This window comes from Astyanax mexicanus, chromosome 2 (assembly GCF_023375975.1).
Source record: "Astyanax mexicanus isolate ESR-SI-001 chromosome 2, AstMex3_surface, whole genome shotgun sequence".
NCBI lineage: Eukaryota > Metazoa > Chordata > Actinopteri > Characiformes > Acestrorhamphidae > Astyanax > Astyanax mexicanus.
Window position 1 is genome coordinate 57,463,494 of NC_064409.1, and position 27,958 is coordinate 57,491,451.

The 27,958-nt window shown below is 36.9% G+C and overlaps 2 protein-coding genes across 3 annotated transcripts; one reads left to right on the forward strand and one right to left on the reverse strand.

The window, feature by feature from the left end:
- Window positions 1-1,860: 1,860 nt before the first annotated feature.
- acsbg1 (acyl-CoA synthetase bubblegum family member 1) lies at window positions 1,861-14,830 on the forward strand. 2 transcript variants are annotated; one of them, XM_015605124.3, is made up of 14 exons: window positions 1,861-2,220; window positions 3,207-3,271; window positions 4,143-4,393; window positions 4,534-4,622; window positions 4,718-4,838; window positions 4,918-4,998; window positions 5,501-5,650; window positions 7,702-7,878; window positions 8,392-8,570; window positions 8,668-8,901; window positions 8,977-9,194; window positions 9,328-9,467; window positions 10,937-11,183; window positions 11,264-14,830. In XM_015605124.3, exons 1-14 carry the CDS (start codon window positions 2,144-2,146, stop codon window positions 11,347-11,349), a joined length of 2,115 nt encoding a protein of 704 aa, XP_015460610.3. In that variant the 5' UTR covers window positions 1,861-2,143; the 3' UTR covers window positions 11,350-14,830. The 2 variants fall into 2 exon arrangements, with proteins under 2 accessions (XP_015460610.3, XP_022527921.2); XM_022672200.2 differs by having other exon boundaries at window positions 1,863-2,220; window positions 4,146-4,393.
- idh3a (isocitrate dehydrogenase (NAD(+)) 3 catalytic subunit alpha) lies at window positions 14,589-27,946 on the reverse strand. The gene is made up of 11 exons (XM_007246476.4): window positions 27,823-27,946; window positions 21,354-21,413; window positions 20,384-20,467; window positions 20,171-20,285; window positions 19,897-20,084; window positions 17,662-17,795; window positions 16,710-16,812; window positions 16,499-16,563; window positions 16,066-16,150; window positions 15,793-15,945; window positions 14,589-15,097 (listed from the first exon to the last, which is right to left on the reverse strand). The coding sequence occupies exons 1-11, from the start codon at window positions 27,847-27,849 to the stop codon at window positions 15,014-15,016; spliced, it is 1,098 nt and encodes a 365-aa protein (XP_007246538.1). The 5' UTR covers window positions 27,850-27,946; the 3' UTR covers window positions 14,589-15,013.
- Window positions 27,947-27,958: the final 12 nt, after the last annotated feature.

Here is a 27,958-nt window from a genome sequence, read left to right on the forward strand (position 1 = left end):
AATTTACTAATCACTAAAAGTGTTGGGATCTATCAAAATGTCTAACAACTGTGTTTTAACATATGTGTCTTTGCACACATATGCACAAAGATTAAAATATGTCCCGTCATGACATGTATGATGTACTATAAAAAAAGAATTTAGGTAAACCACACTGCTGCAGATAAAACTATGCTGGTGAGATAAGAGCACAAAACAACAAAACGAAGGAATCCTCTGCTTAGTAACAAATGATTGGTGCACGCATGTTTGCGAAAGAGCATATTGATGCCCCACAATGGTCCTGGCAAAATGTTTTATAGACAAATGGCACATTGAACTGTACAGTATAGTACAAGAACATCAATTTGGGCCTGCTTTTCTGTATAAGGGCCTGGCCATCTTATAATCACTGAGGGGGAATACATTTTTTGGAGTCTTATTTGTTGATATTTGCTTTTCTAACTATTAACTTATCCATCTAGCTAGCAGCCATTTGAACTCTGGCATTCCAAATAATTAAATTACCAGGAGTTTACTTCATGAAATATTATTTAGATAACTAGCACATTTATAAATATAAAAAAATTCCCATTGTTATAAAAAGTTTACAGCAATAGTTTCTAAGAGTTAATTTACTTTTTCCAATACCACTTTGAGTGTAATTAGTTTAGTTTAGTTTCAGATTTTATTGGTCAGTAGGCTACACTTGACTTAAACAAAGGTCAGATTATATTTTGCTTTCACAGATTTATGCAGAAAAACAGGAAATTCCAAAGGGTTTACATACCTTTCTCTTACCATTGTATTTATCGATTTAAAAAGAGACCTCTGAACACTGAAAGGCTTGAACAGGGATACGGTCATTATGACCTCTACTCCTGTCCAATGTGTGGGTAATTGATTTATTTCAGTAATATGTCAGTTTTGTTTGGTCACTTTTGTAAATATTTGTAAAAAATCATCAAGATTGGTTTATTTAGTGGCAGCAATTCACAACACATTTCGTCAGGCCGAAAGGCCAGCAGGTTTTACCTTACCAACGAAGGGAGCTAAAGAGAGGGTGTCTTTGTCATATTTTATATATCTTATGTTTAAAATTTTAGAGCGTGTTACATCTTCGCACAAGTGTTCAAGTTAAGACTACTCAACCTACCAGAATGTGCTCAGGTAAGAACATACACTTTTTGGAGTCTCATTTCTTGATATTTGCTCTCCTCTAACTAATTTATATCTCTTTTATTTATTCTCTTTATATTTTCACCTAGTTAAACTCTGACATTCTAACTAACTATAATGTGCGATTAGCAGCTTATATCTATTAAAGGTCCCACCTTTTATTTAAAAGAATCAAAAGAAAGTTTGTTAATTAAGACAACTGTGGGGAAAAAGAATCCCTTGTTGAAGTAGAAAAGTACATAAGTAAGTAGCCGATAATAACTAGTTAGCCAAAGTTGCTATTAATTATTATTGATGTAATATTTTGTCATATTTCACTAGTGATATTTTTTCCACCGATGCCTGTCCATAAATTATTTACTGATGTGATTTTTGTCATATTATTTTCAGTGATTTAATAACATTTTTTAATGTTAGCTCTGCCATCAGTTTGATACGTCTAGTTCTAGAGTGACCGTCTGGAGGCACTGCTAGGTGGAGCACTGAGTGCATTTCCACTAGGACTTTGTTCTATCTTCCAAGTCAAATGCATCCTATACACCCACCAATCAGCATCAGAGCAAACCTTCCGAATTTATCTGGCCAATGAACAGTCAAAGTCAGAGCTTGGACACTGTAAACATCTCTTCAGCCTGCCCGTAGCTTAGAAAAGTAGTTAAAAGTTCATTGACATGCACGACCTGATCTCACTCAAACCCCGCTGACCTTTAAAACATTCTAACCTGAGAACAACAAACATTAAATGTTCACAGAAAATGCTAATGCAGCAGCTTCTTCATTAATTCCTCAAGCATGTGAGCATGTGATTTTAGGTCAAGGAATTATCAGTGCTGTTTTTTTTCTCTCTATCTCTCTGCAGACTGGAAAACTGTGACTGTGTGTTCTGGTGCCAGTGCTTTCTCAGCAAGGGGAGGGGGCATCTTCCCCCCTTTTTATTCAGCTGAAAGGTGTCTGAGTAGTAGCACATGCCAGCACACCAGTCAGCATGAGCTGCGATTCAGTGTCTGAGAAAAGGACCTGCGACGAAAGCCAGCAAAAGCATGAAGAAAAAGACGTAAACAGGTATGTAGATCTATCACGGATTATTTTGCATATATAAACAATGCATCACATTTATTGTATTAATATTGAATTATTTTAAACAGTGTATTAAGAATGCATGGATTTTTGCACTAAAGTAATTATAAGTAAGTATAGAGATAGAATATATACATTGCTTTGTTTTAATAAACAATTCTTTATTAAAGGATGTTTCTTCATTTTTTTAATTCTTGTTAATTTGTTTTAAAATATGAAATTTGTTCCTTTATTGTGCTTTTGTTTACTAAATCATCTTCTAAATTAAGGAAATGACTTACTAAATTAATGAAGCAGATAAATAAATTGAAGGAATACATTCTAAAACTAAGGAAACTGGGAAAATTATTTATTAAACTTGCCATTTATTAAACTGAACAGCATGACTTTTGGGATTCTGCAGAAAAAAATGCTTATTTTTTTTTATTAGTAAAAAGATTTTTTGTGCAAAAAAAAAGGAGTTTCATAACCAGTCTATGTACTGTTTTTCAGTTGGACATGATGTCTTTTTGAACAGAGCTTGGTTGTGTTGTTGTGAGTCTGAAAGAACTGGAACTTTCAGTGTTTGTATCTGTGTGATCTGTAAAACTCACTCTGAATCAAAATGAGTAGTGAACGTGAAAATCTGTGCCAAGTTTAGTCATTCTGCCTCTACCAAGAAAAGAGCAGGTCATACATCAAAATATCTTTTCAGGAAGGAGATGGAATTCAAAGCAGTCTGACTAATTTTTAAATGTGTTGAATAATGAAGTTGAAGGAGAGAAATTATAGGAACTAATGATTCTCATGCATGCTGTGATCTCCCCATTCTAACAAAGCCACAGGGGCTTTGGCACTTGATAGCCAAAGCCTGACATTGTGCGAGTTTACAATGCTGCACTGGAGCCATGTGATTCACTGGTGCACCCCTCTGCTCTGAGTGAGAGCTTGATCTCCCTTCTCTCACCGATGGCCGTGTCCCTCTCTTTCAGATGTGAGGGCTCTCCTCCAGACCGTATGACAGACCTAAGAACAGAGGTAGCAGATAATGGACAACGTGAGTAAACCTGTTTAGTTTGGTGTACCACTATGACCAGTGCTGCATATTGTTTGCAACTTACTCATATAAAAGCTTTCAACATGATAGAACACTTATCCTAAACAGGGTTTCCTTCAACATCACATACATCAATACATCACTGCTTAAATTGGCATATTTATTAGTTTCACCAGTAATCAGTTTTAAAAATATATTATTGTACTGTATAATGAGAAGGTGGGGTTACAGTTAGGTATGAAGTGAATGACAGCCTTGGCTCGAAGACACTGGTATTCTGCAGGACATTCATTCCTCCCTTTTTGTTCATTACACAAAGTAGCTTAGTTGTAGAGATGTAGAAAGAATTAATAGGTGAGTCTGGCTCCAGCTTTAGTTGCTACTGCACAGACCCTGGTTGTAAATTTTAGTGAGTTAAATGATATCTGTGCATACTCTTTGCATTTGTTAAAAAACTAATTGAATGTATTCAGATGCATTAGGTTGCACCTATGTGCAAAAGACCACACACATAGTGTATGTTATCTAGAACCCGTGGATAAGTGCTGTCAACATGGTGGACAAATTTTGGCTTCGTAGCAATTGAATGAAAAGGAATGGAACCACTGTGTCCATATTTTCTACAGACATTGATTGAAACCGACAGTCAAGAACACTATACATAACTGACTCTTGGAATTAAGAATTGGTTTTCATCACTTAGAGTTGGTGACAAATCCAATAGGCTCCAATTTCTAGAATAGAAAGGCCTTAGTTGTTATGGAAGCTGTTTAACTAATAAATCTCTGGTCTTAGGAATCTTCCTTTTTAAATAATCAGACGAACATGATGTATTTGATGATCATATATTTTGGTGTTCATCTCTTACAAGCAGAGAAGAAGAAGAGGAGTGATGAAGACGCTCGGTCTCTTTGGACCACAGAAGCAAGTGGATCAGTGAAACTCCGAATAGATGAACACTGTCCACAGGAACCCATCACAGTGCATCAGATGTTCATTAATTGTGTTAAAAAATATGGGAAGTTACCAGCTTTAGCAACCAAGACAGAGGACAAATTGACTACCATCTCATTCTGCCAGTACTACGACCGCTGTCGGATGACCGCCAAGAGCTTTCTAAAGGTGCTTTCAAAGATAAAAAAAATCTGTTTTAATTATGTGCTCCTGACCTTGTTTTTATCTTAGTGTAATTAGCAATATGTGGATGTTTATGCGGGTTTCCATATAGCTATAAAATGATTTTTGTTCGATGGTGTGTTTAGTTGGGCCTAGAACGTTTCCACAGTGTGGCCATTTTGGGATCCAATTCAGAAGAGTGGTTCTTCTCTGCCGTAGGAGCCGTCTTTGCAGGGTAAGAGACATATTCCTAAAAAATAATGTGAATAATACTTTTGATACATTAAATTATTTTAATGACTTTTTATGTATGCTTTGTGATTTCCCCAGGGGTTTTGCAACAGGAATCTATAGCACAAATTCACCAGAAGCCTGTCATCACATAGCTAGTGACTCAAGAGCAAATATTATCGTCGTAGACAGCAACTGGCAACTGGATAAAATTTTGCTGGTAATTAGAGCTGTGGTGCCATTTTCTAATTTTTAGAATATATCAAACATGCTCCAATGCTGTCTCTTTTTGTTAACAGATCAAAGATAACCTTCCACACTTGAAGGCCATTGTCCAGATATCTGGATGCTTGAAGAAGAAACTTCCCAATCTCTATTCAGTGAGTTAAAGGATATCTGTACAAATGTTGAATGTTCAAATGATTTTAATAAATGCATTCAGATACGTTAAGTTGTGTCTATAGTCCCTATAGAGAAGTTCTGCCAATACAATAAGACTGGAGCAGATAACATGAACTCCAGGTGTCGGCCAGAGGGTTATAAAGTCCCCCAGCAGTGAGCTGTGTTCTTTAGAATTTAGAATGATGGGAACTTTTGGGATAAGAGTTAGAGAGTTGGGGATTAGGTGAGGTGAAGGTCATTCAGCATCCAGATCTCACTAATGCTCTATAATCTAGCAATGCTCCAAAACACTTCCCTGAAAAGCAGAGACAGTTGTTCAAACTACACAGGATAAACTTGTTTTAAATACTCTTCATTTCAAAAAAGAAAACAATGAATCAGCAGGTGTCCCAATACTTTTGCCAATATAGGTTATACTGTATATGTTCTTTCTGTCTGGTGGACATCCCTAAATGTAACCATGACTGTGTTTTTGGACAGTGGGAGCAGTTCATGCAGCTTGGCCAGGATATTCCCGACGAAACACTTGATGGCATCATCAAAAGCCAGAAACCTAACCAATGTTGTGTGCTGATCTATACATCTGGAACAACCGGCCTACCAAAAGGAGTTATGCTTAGCCATGATAATGTAAGTACCTGGTTAATGCCCTATATAAAAGCAGTGTTATTACAATTCTTTGGGTTTTTTATGCAACTAAGGATAAACACAGCTCAGCCATAATACTGAAACTACTGACAGGTGAGGTAAATAACATGTGCATATTAGGCACCAAGTAAACTATGAATTCTTGAAATTGTTTTGGATAGACGACTGGGTCACAGCATCTGGCATTTAGTGGTTAGCACCTATTTACCTAGCCTATTTACTCCACATGCAAATCCCTGAGGTCAGTGCAGTGTTATTTAGCTTCCATGGGACATGGCAAACTCAAGGAACAGAATACTAGTCTCATGTCCCATGTAGGGTTGCAACGGTATGAGATTTTCACGGTATGATAACCGTCTCGGAAAATACCGCGGTATCACGGTTATCACGGTATCACAGTTTGTTACATATATTATTATTTTTTTGTTCAATTAACTATTTATTGTAGAAACTACACCATCAGGTGAAGGAAACCATGTTTTTCCACTACTCTTAAGGGCATTAAGAGTGTATATATATATATATATAAAAAAGTTGGTATATAACCAGATACTGCAGAAAGAGGGGATTTATTTCTGACATGATCCTCACAATAGAGATTTCTATTTTAAGGCTTTCACTACTTAAAACCTTCAACATATGAAAAACAGGCACGTCAGAATTTGAAAATGAACGCATGTAAATGAATGGCGTCTTTCACGTCCAGTCCGGCCAGGACCTTTACACGGACACGTGAATCCATCGTAGCACGCACTTCACGCCTGTACCTGCGTGCCCGAATTTCGGATAACTCAGCGCGGATAACTCAGCTCGGGCGCTTACCGCATGGGTTATGCACGACTACAAAGAGGTTTTATTTATGTTCAGATTAAAATTTTAAACTGAACACATACTTAGCGCTGCACAGCGGGGTGGTGTTCTCGGAGATGGGAGAACAGGTTTGATGTATTTCCTCCTTTAGCTGTGACTTTACGGCCACATTGATTACAAGCTTGTTGATTACAAGATTACAAGTCTGTTTTCAGGCTGTTTGAATGAGCGAAATATGATCAGAATTATGTTAATTAACACTAACATAGAAGCATAGAACTATTATTTAATTAAAATTATTTTTAAGAGCAGCTAAACACAGTGCGGAGAAGTTCACGTGCGAGAGAGAGAGAGATTTGCGTGTTCTGATGTGAGCTACTCACAGGTAAAGGTTCTCTTTTATCTCCTCGTGCTCATTTTAGTCCAATTCATAATTCTGCAGTTTCTCAGTGTTTTCTGTCGTATTTTGCGGCTATCGCGAGCGCTTACAACTAACACCGCGGGCCGCGAGGTGCAGCCGTGCTGCCGCTGTTATGCCGAATCCGACTCCCTGCTCAATCCGACTCCCGCTTCGCGGACAGAATCGGCACAACACCCCCGCTGTAGAACTGCGGGAGTGAAAACAGCGCTTATAATTAAGTTAGTTAAGTTTCAGTTTTCGTTATTTGGTTCGTTTTCATTAACAATAATAATTGGTTACTTAGCATTAACATAGTGATTATCACACCAGAGCTTTATTTAAAAATAAAATATATAATTAAAAAACAGATGCCTACATCTCAGACTATTTTCTAGAGCCCAACCCGACCCGGCCCGAGGAATGTGGTGGGAAATCTCGGCCCGAACGGACCCGATCTCGGGTCGGGCCTCGGGTCAGGTCTGGTTCGGGCAGAGAATCTAAGCTCTAGTCGGATGCGCTTTCTGACGTTCTCACCGCTGTGTGCTGAGTAGCTGAAGCGGAGCAGAGTTGCGCATGCGCGGGTGAGTTTCTCCGCTGGCTTGCGTTTTACCGGTAATAAGCAAACACAAACGGTATGATAACCGTGCATTTTAATACCACGGTATACCGTGAAACCGGTTACCGCTGCAACCCTAGTCCCATGACATTTGGCATGCCGGTGTTCATGAATAGGCACAAGTTTTTCATATTCGGTGATATCTCATGAAGCTCAAATCATGTGTTACTGTGGATAAACAAAGCATTTGTATGTGTATTTTGGTAGATCACATGGACGGCTTGTCACGCAAGCAGGGCTGGAGACATGCAACCTGCTGAAATAAAACAGGAGACCATTGTGAGCTACCTACCACTCAGCCATATTGCTGCTCAAATCTATGATATGTGGACAGGCATCCAGTGGGGGGAAATGGTCTACTTTGCCAGGCCTGATGCTTTGAAGGTATATGAGAGAGAGTTATCTTATGTATTGAAATGACAATAAGTTAATCAAATTTATTTTTATTTTACTGTTTTGATGCGATTTTTTAAAATGGTATAGTTGAGATTTATTCACATCTTTACATATTGAACCTGCCAGAGGCAATCTCAGAAGATAAACTTGCTTGTCATTAAACTTAATAAACTCTTTAAACTTCTTTTATAGAACAATGATTGTCATATTTTCCACTTTTCTGGGACTCAAAAACAACAACGTTATTTTTGTAACTTTTAAAGTTATTTTTGTTATCATTTTGGCACATCTATAAAACAAAAAAAGAATACATCTGTCTTTCTTCATTTGGTTTGAAAGAACTAAAAAAAAAATCCAAATCAAACCTGGAAATAGATCTATTGTTTAAAAAAAGATTATCAGATTTTATTTTCTACATTTTTACGGCATCGCCCAGCCCTAAACTAACAAACAGCTTCTGAGGATTTTTGTTAATTTGTTTATGGGGTTATTCTCTTTCAGGGGACTTTGGTGCACACTCTAAAGGAAGCTACCCCATCATCTCATATGGGAGTCCCCCGTGTTTGGGAAAAAATGATGGAGAAAATAAAGCATGAACTCTCACGTGCTGCCTACCTGAAAAGGAAACTGGTGAACTGGGCTATGTCTGTTACCTTGGATGCTAATTTAACGTATGGCAAGTAAGTCGAAAATGTAGTGTGATTCCTAAGGTTTCAGATATTGTTTACTCTTATTTGATATAATAATTTGATTTCTGCATCTGTGTTTTTGAAAAAGGGATGAGGAGAAGCCGTTTCTTTTCGGGGTCGTGAACTCCCTGGTCATAGAGAAGCTCCGGGCTGAGCTGGGCTTCTCTAACTGTGAGAAGTTCTTCTCTGGGGCAGCTCCTATCGGATGGGATACCTACAAGTTCTTCCTTGGCCTTAATATACACTTATATGAGGCCTATGGCATGAGCGAGAGCTCTGGACCTCACTTCATGTCTGGTCCCCAAACCTACAAAATGAAAAGGTAGGTAGTGTAAAGATGTAGGAATGTGACTAATTCATCAGGGTATCATTTACTGTGAACACTTCTAACTTCTAGTTGCGGCAAGGTGGTTCCCGGCTGCAGGTGTAAGATAGCCAACGAAGATGCTGGCGGCAGTGGGGAGGTGTGCCTCTGGGGCCGGAATATCTTCATGGGCTATCTCAACATGAAAGATAAGACAGTGGAAGCCTTTGATGAGGATGGTTGGCTATGTTCTGGAGACTTGGGCAAGTTAGATGAGGATGGCTTCCTTTTCATCACAGGCAGACTCAAAGGTACAATTCAATTGGCAGTGGTTTAATTACGTATATATGTATATAAAATCATAATAGTTTCATAATAAACTAATTATGCTTATATCACACAATTTTAATGTAAAGCAAGGCAACTCTACATGTATCTGTTTAGAATTGATCATTACTGCTGGTGGAGAAAATGTCCCTCCAGTTCCCATAGAAGATGCTGTGAAAGAGGAGCTGCCTATCGTCAGTCATGCGATGCTCATAGGGGACAAGAGGAAGTTTCTGTCCATGCTGCTCACAGTAAAGGTAATCCAGGAATAATTAATAATTTGCACTTATATAGCACCCCTTTAGACAGTGTTAATTTTGACAACAAATTTTAACTTGTCTTGTGACGAAAATGGCATTTAGTTTTAGTCATAATTTAGTAATCTGAAATGTTTTTAATTTTAGTCTAGTTTTAGTTGACTAATTATTATAAATGTAAATGCTTTTTCAGCAGTTTACTTGAAATAACTACACAATGAAACATTTATTAACAAGTTGTGCAATGTTAATAATGTTTGAATGAGATATATTTCTATTTCTATAGGATTTAATGTATATTATTATTGTAGGTATGTGGCTGTAAATATTTTACATTTAAAATGTTCTAGAAATCAGGTCATAATTAGATTTATGTAATGTAAAACTCTTAATTAAAGCATTTGAATGGTTAAATGGTTTGAACAGAGTTGTAGACGCAAAAACAGTTTTTAAAGGAGCTAGTTTTATCTCCAGCACTAACCCAGCACATCTAGCTACATTTTATAAATGAGGTCACACATTCACACACTGTCCTGTAGAGATGGTCTCAGAAAGTGCAGTAAGGAACTACTTTACACAGACTTTTGGGTTAATAGATTCACTTTTTTTATTGTTATATTTTCGCTACATCTTTTTTTTCCCTCTCTGACCTGTTCCTGCTGTCAACACTAGCTATATGTTTCCCACTGTGGGACTAAACATATGTTCTTATATTAATGAGTGAGTTAATCTGTATCAGTAAAATTAACTTTACAGAACAGCAGTGGAGTCAAAATGCCTTGTCCGCAGAAGCTGAAAGATTTGTGGTGTTTTTACCGGAGATGGAGTCGCCCCACATGGTTTACAAGTTGTCTTGTTTTTTTGCGACGTCAAAGAAGAAATATATGGTCTCTCCTCTTTCTCTCTGCTGATACTGTCGAGGTAACTTCCAGTCAAGCCCAATAAGTAACGACAGTTCACAAGCAAATTACAGGTTTCCCGGGTTTTGTATCTGACCGGACTCTGATTGGATGACTACCCCGCTTGTCCCGCCCTTCCACCTACGCTAAAGTAGAAATGATTGGATCTCTTCCTAACTGGTCTCTACCTTTTACAGAACTAAATCAGTTCTGATTGGATGTCCTCCCTGCCAAACATTTTTGTCTCGTTTTTATTTGTTGACAAAAATGTCAGTTAATTTCGTCATCATTTTTATTATTTTGCGCTGTTTTTATTTAGCTATCGTCTCGTTTTCATCTTGAAAAAAAGGTTTGTTGACGAAAACTATGAAGCAAATTTTTTGTTAACAAAATTAACACTGCTTCTAGGATTCTTTACACTCTTGTTTTACACACAACTATTAGCACTTATCCACACACTTATTCTCACATGGTGAGAAGCAGCAGCCAATCATGTAATTAAAAAGAAAAGAAAAAAAAGCCTACATTTAAAATAAACTTTGCTCTTTGCTTTTTCCCGATCTTTAACAGTGTGTCTTCAACCTCGACACCATGGAGCCAACTGATGATCTTAGCCCAGAGGCAGTGAAATTCTGTCAGCGACTTGGCAGCCAGGCAACAAAAGTTTCAGACATAACTGGAGGAAAAGACAAGCTGGTGAACCACGCCATTCAGGAGGGCATTGCCCGGGTCAATGCTAGGGCCACCTCCAATGCTCAGCGCATTCAGAAATGGACCATCTTAGGAAAAGACTTTTCAGTGTCTGGAGGAGAGCTTGGTGAGTATTGTCTTTACATCATATTGTTGATTTTCCTGTAAAAAATAGCACTTATATCTTGCTGTTATCTTCTTTTTTAGGCCCAACAATGAAATTACGGCGAGCAGCAGCTCTGAAGATGTACCACAATGAAATAGAAGCTTTCTACAGGGAGCGGAAAAAATAAAAACATAATCCCACCTCACAACAAAATAGAAACAGTAGGTGGTTTTATACAGAGCTTAAAAGCGAACATTAGTATTTAAATCTGCATTTTGTATATTTAAATTCAATTTACATTGTGAAGAAACGTACTAGTATTATGCTAACAATTGCTAAATAACCAATATTTCAATAACAATTGCTTAATTATTACTATATCAGTGACAGTAGCTAAATAACCAATATTTCAATAACAATTGCTGAATTATTACTTAATTAATATTTAGTTAACTTTTATATACTCAGAATAATGTGTGTACATTGTTGCTTAGCAGTTACTTACTGCCAGTAAACGCTTTGCAACATTGTCATGTATAATGGAACGTTCTGTGCTTGTGACAGAGAAGTGAGGGAGTCAAGAATATAACATTGAATTGTCTTAATAAAATGTGTGCTCAATGTTGTCTAATAACTATCAGAGATACGCCATGACTTAAAGAAGCAGTAGTAGAAGTTTTATAACTTTCCAGTAAAAAGGCTCATTGTGTTTGTGTAAGGGGTACTGAGTGTTATACTATGTAACAGGTGAGAAGACAGACGGCCGGAGCCATCAAGCTGATAACTCCTCTATTCAATTGTCAAAGTAACTTTTAGGCCACAGCTGGGCGAGTAGATAACCATATTGTCATAAGAACGACACAAATTTTGGTAAAGCAATGCTAGAAAAAGAACATATGCTTGATACAATTTTACACAAACAAGTATTGGTAATAACTCAGTTAAAACCAGCTCTTGGGGCCCCAGGCTCAGGCTGGGTGTCTTCTCACATGCGAGGGAGGGGTTTCTTTAAATGCTTGTGTCTGTGAAATATTCTTTGAACTCTTTTCTTGAAATTGGAAGATGTTGCTGAAGATCAAGTATCCTGTCTCTCTATACTTTATCTCTACTTCAGGCTTCCAGGAAAATAATCCGGGGGGGCCCACTGGAAATGGTGCAGTAGGGGGTAGTGCGTTTTTTCCCAACAACTTGAATTTTAAATAAACTTGAAGCACATTATGGGGTAATCCATCATTTTATTTTTAATAATGCTTTGTGTGTTTCGAACTCTGTACACACAAAGAGAACTCTGTGTGAAACTTGCAGTTGAATAAATGCATTTTAAAGTAACACCATGACTTTCTGAATGAACAAAAAAACAGAGCCATATATTTTCAGATTAAAAAATAAATCTGATCTATGAATAAATAATATAAATATATAAAACTTAGAAATACAAATTTAGGCAAAAGGTGAAGCCTCAAGTAGGTATATTTGAAATTGTGTGTCTTATGTAGTGTAACATTTAAATATGTGAAACTGAATCTTTAAAATCTAAAAATCTTAATTTATGCTAAATCAGGTAGAACAGAATTTATGTATCTGAATTTCTTAAATATAAAAAAGTTAAATCTAAAATAAGTTGTTACTTTAAAATGTATTTTTCAACAGCAAATTTTGCCAACTCACAAGTTCAGATCACAAAAAGAATTGTTAAAATTTAAACGTATGAATCATCCCATTAAATATTTAAATTTTATTAAGTCAAGTTAATTGAATTGAAATTTACAAAATCCTGATTAAATACTTTCAGCTTTAAGCTAATGAACCTAACGACAATTTGCAAAACACATCTTAAATTAGCACTACTTAAAAATATGTACAAGTAATATTCAGTACCATTCATTTGTACAAAAGTCACAATGTGTTAAATTAGCTTTTATTTTGTGGAGTATCTGTTATATTAAACAAGACTAACTTCTCTCTGTCCATACATGTGCAGGGAAGGTATGAAGTAAGTGGGTTAGTAAGGTTCATTTGATGGTATGCGCTATTTGTGGCTGCAGTCATAATTGATACAAGTCATCCTCTTGTGTCACTGGAAACATTGGACTGTACAGGACAGCCTGGATCCCTATGTGGTTTAGAAGTGTGTATTCCAAATACTGTAACATCTGAGCGAGAACAATTGACCCTTTGCTATAGACACATGAACAGCTGTTTAAATCCTGGTGAATTATGGGAAGCTTGGCAGGTGATTCAGAAGTTCTTCTATGTGCTGGATCATTATGTCATATTATTGAGAATGTATCAAGTAATATGAGATATGAGATACGGGAGTTCACAAATATGCAGATATGCCAAATTTAATGTTTCCTGATGCTTATTTTAATAACTTTGCAATAATACAGTGCAGTTGAGAAACTCATCTACTGCCTTTCCTATGTCGAACTGGAAAAATCATGTCTAAAATCTGCCACTCTCTTGTAATGCTGGATTTGTGGACCTGTCTGTGTTTTGTAAAACTGACCAATAGACACTAAGGAAATACACACTAAAGACTTGCCTAAATATATAACTGTGGAATGATTTTTAAACCCAGCATTCACATTAAATAAGCCCTTTTAAGTCTAATTAAGTGATTAAATAGATGTCAAATGCTCAGTTTAACACAAAACATAAAATGTGACTGAAATTAATCCCTGTTTAGGGCCCTATTGAATACAGTGGCAATATTCTTTGAGTGTGTAAATCATGTGGAATTGGAATATGAGTTTTAGGGCACTTTAATCTTTAATACACTTTTAATTTATAGTAAGCATTGTAGATTTCAACTCAAGCTGAATTTAAGCAACATAGCATAATGTTCTTATAAGCAAGTGATAATTACCAGCCACTGAACACTGTGAACTTCACATATTCTCCTTTGGGGTTTGTTATTTGTAAGCTTCTGTTTTTAAGCAACATAATGGTTTAGCTTAGGGCTGGGCAATAAGACAATATCTTATTCTATCATTATACTTTTGTTACCTTGATAAATGATAAGAATTTGTTAATAAATGCTTTTTATATAAAGATAGATAACTAGTATTTAAGTAGCTTTTTAAATAATCTGCTACTAATGTCTTTTGTCTGAGTTTGAAAATATGAAGATAAATATTGAGAAAATATTTGTATTATGTATATATCGTAATACAATATTTTTACCATATCACACAGCCCTACCTCAGCCACTCGCATATGTTTATGCAACCAGTTCTGATATATATGGATGATGAGAAAGAGTCCAAATTTATTTATTTGTAGCATAGTGAAGGCTGCCCCTTTATAGTGCAACGCTAATGAGGGAGCAGGGATCCGCAGTTTTACACAAAACATGTAAATGTGCTGAATTATTGCACATACATTTACCACTATTTAAAGTAAAGTACAGACCATCAAAAAATCTACATTCAAAATATCAAGATCTTTAATGAATGTCATCTTTTAAATTGAACAGGATTATGCCTGCTATTAACTGAATGACACAGTGGTAGAGTTATGTTAAAATATGTAGATATACCAGATAACACTTCCAGTCAATAAATAAAGGACATCGTAGGTTATACAATTGTCTGCTGACAGAAAAAAAGCATCTCACACAAATACCAAGACAAGATTTTAACGACATTTTGCTGTGTTTTTTTTTTGGAGAAGGCGTAAAAATAAACATTCGAGAAGTCAACCCTTTAAGTCATCTTGTTTTCATAGATACATATATATTTCTATTATAATTGTGCGCAGATATCAGAATGGTACGAAGTTGAATTAAGCCATTATCGTGTCTTCTGGGCCAGAAGCTGAACACAGATAAACGTTGGCGATATGCAGTCTTATTCCATGTCCTGTACTCTTCGGCAGATCTCTGCTGTAAATTCCGAACACTTGGAATTTCCACCAAGGTCTTTGGTTAAAACCTAGAAAAAGGAAACACAATGCTGACATCAGTTAAATTAATTTAAGAATGGTTATATCAATAGTATTCTCTTTTATAAACTGAAGAAACCCAATTCTCTAAACTAGGGATTTTTGTGATACACATACACCTCTAGGAAATAATAAGAGACCACTTTAAATTATTACTTTTCTTTGATTTACCTAATTAAAAACCTCTGGAATATAATCAAGAGGAAGATGGATGACCACAAGACATCAAACCAAGCTGAACTACTTGAATTTTTGCACCAGTAGTGAAAGTTATTCAAAAGCAGTGTTTAAGACTGGTGGAGGAGAACATGCTAAGATGCCTAAAAACTGTGATTATAAACCAGTAATATTACAACAAATATTAATTGCCGAACTCTGTAATAATATGAACTTGTTTTATTATTATTATTATTATTATTATTATTATTATTATTATTATTATTATTATTATTTCAGGTCTAAAGGCTCTGGGTCTTTTTTTGTAATTTTAGCCATTTCTCATTTTTCAATAAATAAATGTTCTAAATGACACTATTTTTATTTGGAATTTGGGAGAAATGCTGTCTGTAGTTTAAACAACGTTAAATTTACTCAAACATATACCTATAAATAGCAAAATCAGAGTAACTGATTCAGAAACTGGATTTTTTTTCAGAGCTGTATATTGCACAGCCCTACTCCATACCTTCTTGTCTCTGATTGTGTCAAAGCAGGCTGTCTCAATCTTCTTGGCGTGTCCATGCAGTCCCATGTGCCGCAGCATCATGACAGCACTCAGCAGCAGGGCAGTGGGGTTGGCCATGTCCTTACCAGCAATGTCTGGTGCAGTGCCGTGTACCTGTACAAGAGGAATAAGTTCCCTTTTTTTTTTACTTTACTGAAATGAGGTAGGATATATTATAGTATATTACAGTAACACTGATAAGTAGCTGTTCAGACTCAACAGTTCTTTGCCTACCGATTCAAATATGGCAACACCATTTGCTCCAATGTTACCACTAGGAGTCACTCCAAGACCACCAATCAGCCCAGCACACAAATCACTGCAACAAAAGAAACAAAACCCAGTGTCAGAACAGTAGTAGGGTGGCCAGCTCTCTACAGTTTTGTCAAACCATACCAAGGGCTGGTGTGACTGCAGGTTTTCATCCCTGCCAGAAGCACATGTGATCAGTTGTACAAAGACTGACCAACAGATTGAACAAGTGGAATCAGTGTTCTGCTGGTTTAGAATAAAACCTGCAGCCAAACTTGCCCTTGCAGTCATGGTTTGACATCTCTATTCTACAGTTACCGGAGGTACATTATTTATGTCTCATTGTTAATTTTACTTTTACTAAGGGTTTCAAATTATAGGCAGCAGTTTACAGGTAAATGTGGTGTGCACTAACCTCAAAATATCACCATAAAGGTTGGGCATGACGAGTACATCAAACTTAGTGGGATCTTGCACCATCTAAAAAAAAGGACAAAAAATTAATAATCATTACGCACATCTAGAGTGGAGACTAGAAATAATAAAACCACCCCTATGTAATAACTTTACTAGGCTAATGTTATTCATTACCATTAATAGTATTAAGTTAAATATACAATACGTACATTCAGACACACAGTATCCAGGTACATTTCAGTGAACTTGACATCCTTGAAATTCTCTGCCACTTCTCTGCACTTCCTCAGGAACAGGCCATCTGACATCCGCCTAGGGTAGAGACAATTCCATGAATATGAATTTATTGAAACCAAGAAGGTTATGCAACATAGGACCAAAGGCTTAATGAAAACGATACATGGTCACAAATTAATCTACAGACTACACAATATTCTGAAGAGATTTTCTAATGAAGGTGAGAGATTGTGTCAACTAATTGTGCTATGTTTAGGTTTTCAAACACCTCTGTGTAGAATACAATATGTTAATTCAACTACTGCTTAACCCCCTGTCCCCTGAGAACATCACCTTTCCCTCGTCCCCTTTAACCCTTTAGCTGATACCATTTTCTCCGATTTTTCTCACTTACTCTAGTGTGTATTTATAAAACCCGAAAAGCTATAGACAGAAAGGAGAACGTAAGAAACAGACCAGACTGTTGACACTATTGACCAACTAATTGACTGTGACTCCCGATTATGACTCTGACTCCCGATTATGACTCTGACTCCCGATTCCAAAAATTCTAACAAAGGGTTAAACAGTCTATAGCAATATCTGGACAGGATTAGTTTTTCGGGGGGACATCTGTGAAAAATATTTCACACTTATACTCAGTGATAAAATGCAGTTCTGATGCAAGAGTTTTGAAAAAAATCTTGGTCGTGTTCAATTGTCCCTTCCATTTCCACTCGCTGTTGTGTTTACATAGATCTCTGTGGAAACAAGCAATTCCAATATATTATGACTCACTTGAGCAGACACAAAAGGACTACAGTCTAATTACAGAACTACAAAGTACTCCTGCATGGTTAGTAGAGCTGATAAAAGGGTCAGTGAGTGTAGAAACAAGGTGTTGATGTGCCTTTCAGTGGCACAAACATTTAAAGTGTCACTCACATGATGTTGGCTTTGTGAACAGCTGTTACACTGGCTCTTTGGTTATTCCTGGCATACTCAAAGGCATACTCTGCAATGCGGCGGCTGGCGTCCTCTGTGATCAGCTTGATACTCTGCACAACTCCATCAACAATCTGGGACAAAAGAACATAAAGAACTTCAGAGATGACTAATCACATAATAGAGCCAACAAAGCCTCTTTATTCTTCTAGAAGTTTCTAGGACATTTACTGGAAGGGAGAGACGAGAGCTGCTCCACTTTGGCTGGATAAAAATGAACATTAGAATCTACCACACTGTGTTTCATACAGGCCAGCCAGAACTCTATGCACAAACACACACTGTGCTTAATATGAACAGACAGAGGAGAGGTGAGGTGACAACCAGAGGCACTTTTACGTAAGAATTGACTGACATACAATAGAAAGGATAGAATATAATAAAACACACTTAATCCAACACTGGAGTTTTGCACCTACCTAGAAAATAAACAGCATTGATAAACAAGCTGTGTGTGTGCCCACTGTGTGAAAAGCCAGTCAAAAGAAGATTAGATACATGGATAAATAGAACAAGTGGAAAGGTTAGTGGGACAAGCCCTAACCTTTGACATGAAGAGGTTACTACAGAGGGGTGGCTGCTATACAAAGGGTAACATTTAACTCAAAACAGATTTTGAGTTAAAGAGGACAAGAAAATCTGATATGTTTGGTTATAAACACTCGCCAGTTAAAACAGTTCCATTACTGCTCTGCTTATAGCTGCGCTGTAATTACTGTGGAGTAATACATTGAGAGCTTCGGTAACAGTGCATTACCGGCTGATAATGGCACACATAAAACGCCTCTCAGCCAATCACATTGCAGGGACGGAACTAACTGCGATATAATACCTCACAACATATACATGTACAGTATGTGCCTTTCCAAGGGATCCCATGAGGATCAACTTACAAACTGCTATTTTATGACTTTTGGCATGCAAGTGTATGTATTAAGTAGTGTGTGGAAGAGTTAGAACACTTTGAACTCTGTGAACTCCTGCCACTGTATGGAGCTGTTCTTGTTCGCAGTGAATGTTCATATTTTTTTAATCAATAAATGCCTACTATCAGCTTATTATATAAAAAGATTCAAATAAACTAAAATAAAATCAATCATTTGGTTAATTTCTATTTTAAACTCAAGTACACTATTTGAACTAAAGTACAGGGTCACCTGCTCATTAACTGTTTTTTTCTGAAATCATAGTAAGTAAAAAATGTTATCCTACCTGTGAGCTACTGTCCATGGAAGGCTTTCATGATGTTGCCTGACCTCATACCCAACTAAGCCCATGAGTATTAAATTGAGTGTCATCATTTCAGAAAACACGGTCCTACTAATCTACAATCTCTTATGCTGGGGTGCTTTAAACCCTTTTAAACCACACCAGGCATTAGGTTTAGTGCCAATAAGCTCAGGTATATCTGCTTAAATGAGGACTATTGACTATACTTCTCTACAAGGATTAGACAAGCTATGGGTGTGCACTGCCAGATCTGTCTCAGCAATGGCTGCAACTACCGTTAAATCAAAGTAGCTGAATTCATTTATTAGAAAGAGTGTACACCAAACAAAAAAATGATTACAGTACTATTTTCATTTCATTACTCAGTTTTGGTTGGCAACAAAAGAGTAATATGCCAAACAGAAAATTGTCCAATCATTTTCTTTCCTCTCAGTGGTATCTACGCATATTAAGTGAAACATTCTTAATGTTTAAGATAAAGGCCTCCGCCTGCATAATTAAAAACTGACAGAGATGTCAAGCAATAATGTTGTGATATACAAACTGTGTGGCTGTTTTTAATCAAGAAAAATTTAGGTTTAGGGCATCTGGATGTTCTACATTCATGACTTAATGTTAATATGATTAACTAACCAAGATTGTTCCTAAGCCAGGATAAGCCACAAAAAAAAAGATAAAAATCAAGCACATCCCAAAAAAAATCTAATGCATTACCATTGGCTCCCCACTAACATACTACTAGAACCCTACTAGCAGAAATTCATAATAAGTTATTATTGTACAGGTGATATTTCTCACCACTGTTTTTCTTTTTGTGGCCCGACCTAGGGCCTAAGTCTAACAGTCACAGTTTACCACTGAATAAATTAATACATTAATGATAATATAAATTATATAAAATTAAAATAATTTAGTCTGACATTTAAAATGATAGACATTACTTACCACATGTTCAATTCCACTGTATTCTCCCTCAGTGTTTTCTCTAATGGTGACTAGATCCACGTCTGTGTAAGGGGTCTTATAGCCCTCAATAGACACACATGGACGCACATTGGCATACAGGTCGAAGGTTTTTCTAAGCAGCAGATTCATGGAGGGATGGCCAGCAGCAATGGGCGTCTTCAGGGGTCCTAACGATCAAATCATTGACAAATAGAATGTTAACAAGAAAGGAAAACATAATACAGAAACGAGATGAGGAAGTGAGCTGCTGTACCCTTCAATCCTATTTTGCTCTTATCCATTGATTCTTTGGCTTCAGGAGGGATCATCCATTTGCCTCCAGGTCCTTTGATGGCTGTGACATTTCTCTCTTCCCACTGAATGGGAACCTGCAGATGGAAAAAGTGGCCACCAGTTATATTCTAAAACCACACTCAAAACACCTATAATAAGGAGGTAAACATTTTAAAACAAAAATAAAACTTACTTTGGCTGCTTCAAATATCTTTATTACAGCAGAGGAGATCTCCGGACCAATTCCATCTCCTGGAATTATTGTTACTGTTTGCATCTGTAAGGCAAAGCAAAGACAAAAACATTAACTGACTTATTGTTTTCTGTTCTGAAAGTGTATTACTTGATAAGCACTGCATATTGCTTCTAAATGAAAACAAGAACAGATCCTGCACTCGTAAAGGTTTTTAAATACCTAGGCCATGTAGAAGGCCTGTGTGTGTACTATTAAGGTCAGGGGTCAAAAGAAGTCTGTGTAGGAATTTATTTCAGCTGTCTCTGACACTTCTCCTTTCTGACTGTGTGAATCTGTTGTTTAAATGAAATTAAACAAAAAACATCAGCCACTATCTTAGTTATGAAAAATACAAGCAGTGTCATCAACGCCAATTAAGTATTTCAGGGTCTAAATGCTTATTACACTATACATACATATAAATGTGGATACCCCATCCATGAACGCATTTAGGTACATTACTTAGTGCCCATTGCTGATACAGATGTGCACATGCTCACGTACAATGTAGCTTATCTAGTCCAAGTAGAAAGGTACTGCCACCACAATATGACTCTCTGTAGCAGATAAATAGGTACCTGCTGGCACCATTCCTAATGCCAGGCTTGAGGGGGAATAAATCTTCCCAGCAATTATTTATGGAGCAATGGAACTGTGTTCTTTGGAATGATGGTGCTCCACCCAATACTTGTGGAGTGGATCACTCAATATCCTGATCTCTCCAACACTCTTTGTTACTTAGTCAAATTTTCACAGCAATGCTCCAAAATCAACTAGAAAGCTTTTGCTGGACTATACAGTCACGTTTGTGCCGGTATTTTTATTACCTTTAATTTTAAAGGAATTATTAAATAAGCAGGCATCCGAACACTTTCGTCCATAGCACATTTTAATCTTAGGACAATGTATTCAAAATGTATCTACTTACTCCTCTGGAAAATGTTCTGGGCTGTGTTTGGCTTTTCACAGCACCCATGACACGGGAAACCTGCAAGACAGGAACACAGACAAAGGGTAAACACAACATTCATATAAGAGTCGAAGCTAGCTGTGCAACATAAACAAGATTCCAAAGCAATACCACATATCTTTAGATGTAAACTAAGTCCCCATTTACACTTGGTCACTTTTTGCATCTTTATATGCTATAGGCTCTTTTGGTGTAAGAAACTTAAACAAATTTATACAGGAGAAAAAATGACGTTCTTTTTGAAATGCAAAAAACAAATAAATATAGATTAGTGACAGAACATAGGTTTTTGTTGAGAATGTTTCATTAATTGCAACAAGTGTGCTAAACATTACTTTTAAAACACATATGGTGCAGTCCCTTGTCAGAGTAAATGAATCTGGGGATTTTAGCAAAGAAATCTGTTGAGTTCTTATTTCTCTTACCAGATATCTTCAGATCTAATTCTTCTTTTCTTTGGTTTAATGACGTGTGTATGAGCAGATAAAGACTGAGCTTGCTGTTCTGATATCTCTATTAGTACCACTTGCAGTGCCATGGTTGCTCAGGTAACCAGCAAAAGCTGTTATAGCCAGAAAAAGGCTCAAACAGATATTCAGCATTCTGCCAATCTTTCAGGTTGCTTGGTTTTGGGTCTTCCCAACATACTAATCTGAAGGCACAAAACATGGTAGGAGCTGAAAGACTCCAATCAGTACAACCAAAACACCAGTGATAGCTGCTGCACAACAAGCAAATTTGCATATTATGTCAAACAGTCTGACTAACCATAGCTTTATTTGTTGACCAAGTATAAAAATATGTGGTTTAATTATTGTCAGGAAACAACCCAGATAAGGTGACCAGGTCTAAATAGGCTATTAGACTATTAGTACTATGATATTTTACTCTCATAATTTCACCACTGAAGCTGTCAGTGCTTTCAAATGTCTTCTTTTTCCAAAGCAGAGCAGACCAACCACATGCCTAGGCAAGCCAGTGATTAAGTCTACAACTGAGGACACACCCCACTGTGTTTCCACAGACTCACAGAACATTTTTCTTGGTGCACAATCTTTTATTAAGAGAAACACACTGGTAACACCCAGTGAAAGCAAGTGTGCAAATATCTCCCACTGCAGTACAGCACTGACCAGAGCTGCTGGTTTCTTATAGTTTTCAACAAAATGTGTGTTACTGGCACTTATACACACCAAGATTACTGGCTTTAAGGTGTTTAGTAAAATAAGTATTATCACCACCATGAGTGCCAACATGTATTAGTATTAAACAGAGATCAGTGCAGTTAATCTCCTTAAAGCCATTCCCTTAGCTCAACTGGCCTGAAGGAACCTACCAGCAGTGAAGTTCATAAATCTGAGGTTTTACACTGTGATAAAGCCCATCAGTAGCCTCTTCAATATCACCAAGAGAAAGAGATAAGAACTGACACACCCTGGCATGCATTGGTAAGGCTCTACTGTGGAAAAGGGGATTTCTGTGGACCCCGGTAAACAGCTAATAGGAAGAGCAAAGCACTAGTCCAACTATGAAAGCATGACTCATGCAGGAGTAAAATAGAAATGGTAAATTAAACCCATGGATTGATACCTTGGTCTTAGATTGTGCAAGATCTGTTCTATCAAGGCTTCAGGTGATTTAAATGTCCTGGTAATCTACAGGCAACACCATTCACTTCATTTTGGGCTAATGCCAAAATCTGTTTTTTTATATGCATGTCTATAAAAGCCAATTTAAAGTGGCTTTGATAAGGATATTTGCACTAGGAGTGTGCGATATTGGGAAAAAAATAGATACCGATATCTTCTATAATTTTGCCGATACCGATATTAAACGATATTTTGCATTATTTATAAATGTTTGTAAAAGCCTTACATTGTACTAGCTTGAACTAAAATTATATTAAAATTATTATTTACATTATTATATTATTGTGAACTATTTATTTACCTGACACAAATAACAAAAATCTAAAATATAGAATCTGACTATTTAAATCGGAATAAACTTATCAATGTGTTTGCTGTTTGGTGATTTCTACAGCATACGTAGGTAACCTCTTAAGCTCCAAGCCTATTTTGACCAATTTCCGCCTGAAATTACATACTCACATTTGAAGGCTTATCACTCTAATATTAAATAATTCAGAATCAATTCTATGAATTAATATCACTTAGAAGCCTTTACACAATTCATTTAAGACACTTTAATTATTTAATTGAACATGTAATGGCCAGAATATGGTAAAAACCAGGGAAATGTTTAGCCGCTTTTCAGATTTTCTATTTTATTTTTTATTTTCAGACATATAAAATGAACTATTTATATGGTATAAGGGTTTTGGCAGCTCTACATTTTGCTATAGTGTGTTTACAATCATATAAAATCATAAACTGCTGCCCTTAACTGATTAGATATTATTGTGATTTGAAGCAGTAATTGTATTTTGTTTCTCCAAAGGACTGAAAACTTTATAATAATAAAAACTACCACTTTAATAAGTCATTTTAAAGTAATAAGGCTGTTTTTGTGTGGTCTACTCCTATACAAACAGAAAACTGCAGTGTCCCTTTAACAGAGCGCCCCCCCCCCTTTCAGCTGTCCGCACTCGACCCCTGTTTGGCTGACAAGACCTCATTTGCATACCGTCGCGTGCAGTAGAGTCTGTTGTGTAAGCAAACACCGCACACGTGGCGGAGCGTCGAATAAACCGCTTTTAATAAGGAGTTAAAGTTTTTATTAATTTATTTCTGCCTGAAATGATTTCCAGCGCTGGGTGGATATAAATGGGGATTGCATTGACGGATTCTCTTAAGTTTGGACGCGTTTTGAAGGTAAGAGCGTGGGGGACGCGCTGGTGGGGGTTGGAGGGTCGTGTGGTGTGTCCTGAGGTAACCCCAGGACGAAACCCGAGCAGATTTTAACTGTAAACACGCGCTGCAACGCGATCTTTCAGCTCTAATTCAGGAACCGTGTATAACATGACCGCATTTGACCAAATAAGGACGTACGAGAAACGCAAATATGAAAGATATGAATCAGAACTTTAGGAAACTAGGCATATTTCCCCATAAATGTTTATTTTCTGAAAGGAGATACTACTAAATAGGCTAGATAACCGAAAAGCAGAGATTCTAAGCTTTAAAATTGTATATTGGGTGTCTATATTGAACCTATAAGTATTCATAACTATTCAGAAACACAGCCAGACATTATATTTAATAAATTTCTGGCCCGCCGGAGGCCCAGGGCGTGTTAAGAGGATAAACTATAAACAATATGTAATGCACATTCACAAAAAATATAACTTTTTATTCCATTTGTAAACCAATAACCTACTGTAAACAATATGAATTGTGTAATTTGTGACTGCGTTATCTCTTGCAATCTGCTGCCTTTTTTGTCGTAGGGCACTTTTCTATTGAGTTACCCTCTTAAAGTTTGCAGGGTTTATTTTGAGTACCTTAGGTGGCTGTATTGGGTTAGTTGTCGAGCTATCTTTAATGACAACCGCTTTCTTTCAGAGTTTACATATTGCCGTTGTTTGAGTAATGTCCGCCCTTTCGAATCCAAACCACCTGCACTCGAGGGAAGATTATCCTCGTCTGGGAGATAAAATCCAGGGTAGTAGACTGGGAGGCTGGCGGTGTCTGAACCTTTTCCTCTGATACAGCGTATTTGCTAATTTTCAGCGTTGTTTTAGCCAGCTAAACTAGCGCTAGCTTTAGCCTATGCTAGTACCAATGTATGGGCACACTCAATGCGCACGCGCAGCAAGCTATTCTAAAGCTAGACGTGTGGAGTCAATGCGCTCTGACTAATGTTTTTTCCTCAGTGATTAGCATACTCGATATCGCCAGCTTGCACATCGTTAACACAGCAATTAAGATATTATCGTGGACGATATATATCGCACACTCCTAATTTGCACATTACATTTTATCATTTAAATCCATCATGACCTAAATATCTGGATTTATAGATTAGAATAAATTAAGGTTTGAAGTAGAGATGGGTAATATGACAATATTTTATTGTATTATGAAAGTTTTTGTCAGTATACACAACATGCTTTTGTGTATACACGTCAAGTCCTACTCTAAGGTATCCATTAAATCAAGCCTTAATTTTTTTACAGCACCAGTATGCCACAGGTATTATGAAATTCTTGTGTGTTGCTTTTTGCTCTTTGATGAACAGGCCTAAAGTTAAAGAAAATACCAGACATGCATTGTTGTCCTTTTCATCTAAAAAATGAATTATTTCCCTCATAATAAGTGTGAAAGTCAGAAACAGATCTTATATAGCCTTCACAAACATGTCTTTTAATATCTAGCTGACAAATCATTTATAATTTAATTCTAATCATTAAACAAATTATTTTTCTACAGCCTGACCATCAAATGCCCACTTTCTGTTGCACCATTCACAAGGGCAAATCTGAAACTTGTTCACCACAGAGCCAATACATTTGCTTGGCATCCCAAAGGCATTTCTAAGAGCTCTTATTAAAGCGCTTACTTCTTCTGGTTTTCTCTGGCCTGTTATCCACGCACCGTATCTCTCGAGCAGCTTTAAAATCTGCAAGAGTAAGTACGTAGGCACGAGTGGGCAATATTGTATGGCAATTTAAAAAAATCATAAGCATAATAAAATATAATAGAGACACTGTTGACAACAAACAATGTGTAATGACTGTAAACTGTATAGTAACAATACATGTCTGCTAATGCTTTATGCCATAATTTCCCATTTTATTTAATCAATTTGACGGTCATATTTCTAAACCAAGAAACCCCCCTTACGTATTAGAGTAAGAAAAACATAACATTTACAGACTTATTGGCTCAATTTAATAAACTACTCTCTTGATTTGAGTCATGGCCTGAAGTTTGGAGAAAAGGCAACCAGATTGATGCCCTGAACCGTCAGGACACGACTGAAGTGCCCTTGAGCAAACTGCTAGGACTGACCCTGGCTGTGGTCAATGTCCCCCTAGTGTTGAGTCATGTATACTGCATGGATGAGTAGAAGATGGTCAAATATTGATTAAGGGATTCTTAACTCTTAATAAACCATTCTGTAAATGTAATAAATGGTTTCCTAAGTTTTGTCTACAGCATGGAAAAAGATCTCCTTTTGCAAACAGAACAATTTAAAAACATAGCTATTATACTCAGTTTCACAGTATTAATACGTACAACATTAGCTAGCTAGTGGTGCGAGTTTCAGTTTTGTTGTTTAAAAGCCTTTTCCTTTACATATATCCTAAAAAGTCTTAACATTTTCACATTGTCACATCACTTGTCCTTACAGATGTAGTGGCGAAACAGGCTACAAGTGGAGCTAAAAGGTGATTTTGTAACCCCTTATCATGCATTGTCCTGTACACAGACTACAGATGTAGAAGATACAAAACCGCTTTTTTCTGCAGTAAAATAACTTAAATTGAGGGCTTTGAAATCTCCTACAGGACAGTTGGAGAAGCTGCCTGTTCACTCTCTACTTTACTAATAATAATAATTTTAAATCAGTAACAGGAATCAACCCAAAATCTTCTGCATGTTTGAAAATAGAAATAAAAACTAGTCAAATATAATGAAACTGAAGAATTGGAGGACGTAAACTGTTTGATTTATATTCAGGAAAATACTTTTTAAAATTTTAAAAATTAAGTTCAGGAAAGAGCCAATTATATGATTTTATTCATTATATTTTGACTATAGCAGATTTACTTAAAAAAATATACTTTCTATTACAGTTATGCTTTTCAGTAATGTTCCTTATTTAACATAAAAAGCGTTTTATGTAACCTAATGCTTGAATAGAAATCCTCAAGATTAAGGGGTGTAATGTCAGGCAGACAATTGACAAAAATCCTGTTCTGTTAGAGGGGTTAAACTACACCGTTTAATGCACTTCAGTAAATAAACCAGTTCACTCAAACAGTTTATCAGTTAGCATCAATCATTAATTAATCCAATATCTGTTAGCATGGGTATGCTAACTATCTTGGCTAATATTCAGCAGGTTGGCAGGCTAACACAGGTAGTGCTAATTAGGCAGCTAGTTTAGCTTAACAGCAGTAAAAGCACACAGCAGCTTTTATAAGAGCTTTTTTAGCTGCTTTTCACACGTGTAAGATAACTAGCTAATGTTATCTGGGGCTATCTTGTATCTTAAACAGAGTTATTTAGGTTAGGTTAGCGGGCTGGGAGTTAAGGATGTCCAGCTCAGAGGCAGGCAGGAGATGAAGGGCACGGGACAGAGAGGGCCTCCGACCACAGCCCGCTCCTCTCACATCCCAAAAACTCTGAACCCCAGCCAGCTAACGCCTCTCTCTCCCTCTTTCTGATTTAACAGGGCCAGCGGACCCGTGCCCGCACTGATTTAAAGCTCCTCCAGCTCCGCAGGAGTCACTCCTTACCGTTGACCTCCACGCGTTACCAGCCATCCTCCCTGTCTTCAGTCAGCCGCGCTGCTTCTGGCGCCTCAGCTCAACACGACTCCTCAGCCCAGCACTTCACCCTGCAGTACCGAGCGGCGCCGCGGCGGGTTGCCAT

What these genes read in the sequence shown, in the direction of transcription:
- idh3a (XM_007246476.4), bottom strand. Translation starts at nt 27,849, where the DNA reads ATGGCTGGTAACGCGTGGAGGTCAACG. An exon ending in GAGCAAAATAGGATTGAAGG is followed by an intron (nt 20,085 to 20,170) that starts GTACAGCAGCTC and finishes TTTGATCGTTAG; the next exon opens with GACCCCTGAAGACGCCCATT. An exon ending in ACAGTGGAATTGAACATGTG is followed by an intron (nt 17,796 to 19,896) that starts GTAAGTAATGTC and finishes CTTTTGTCCCAG; the next exon opens with ATTGTTGATGGAGTTGTGCA.
- acsbg1 (XM_015605124.3), top strand. Translation starts at nt 2,144, where the DNA reads ATGAGCTGCGATTCAGTGTCTGAGAAAAGGACCTGCGACGAAAGCCAG. An exon ending in TTATGCTTAGCCATGATAAT is followed by an intron (nt 5,651 to 7,701) that starts GTAAGTACCTGG and finishes GTATTTTGGTAG; the next exon opens with ATCACATGGACGGCTTGTCA. An exon ending in CAAACCTACAAAATGAAAAG is followed by an intron (nt 8,902 to 8,976) that starts GTAGGTAGTGTA and finishes TCTAACTTCTAG; the next exon opens with TTGCGGCAAGGTGGTTCCCG.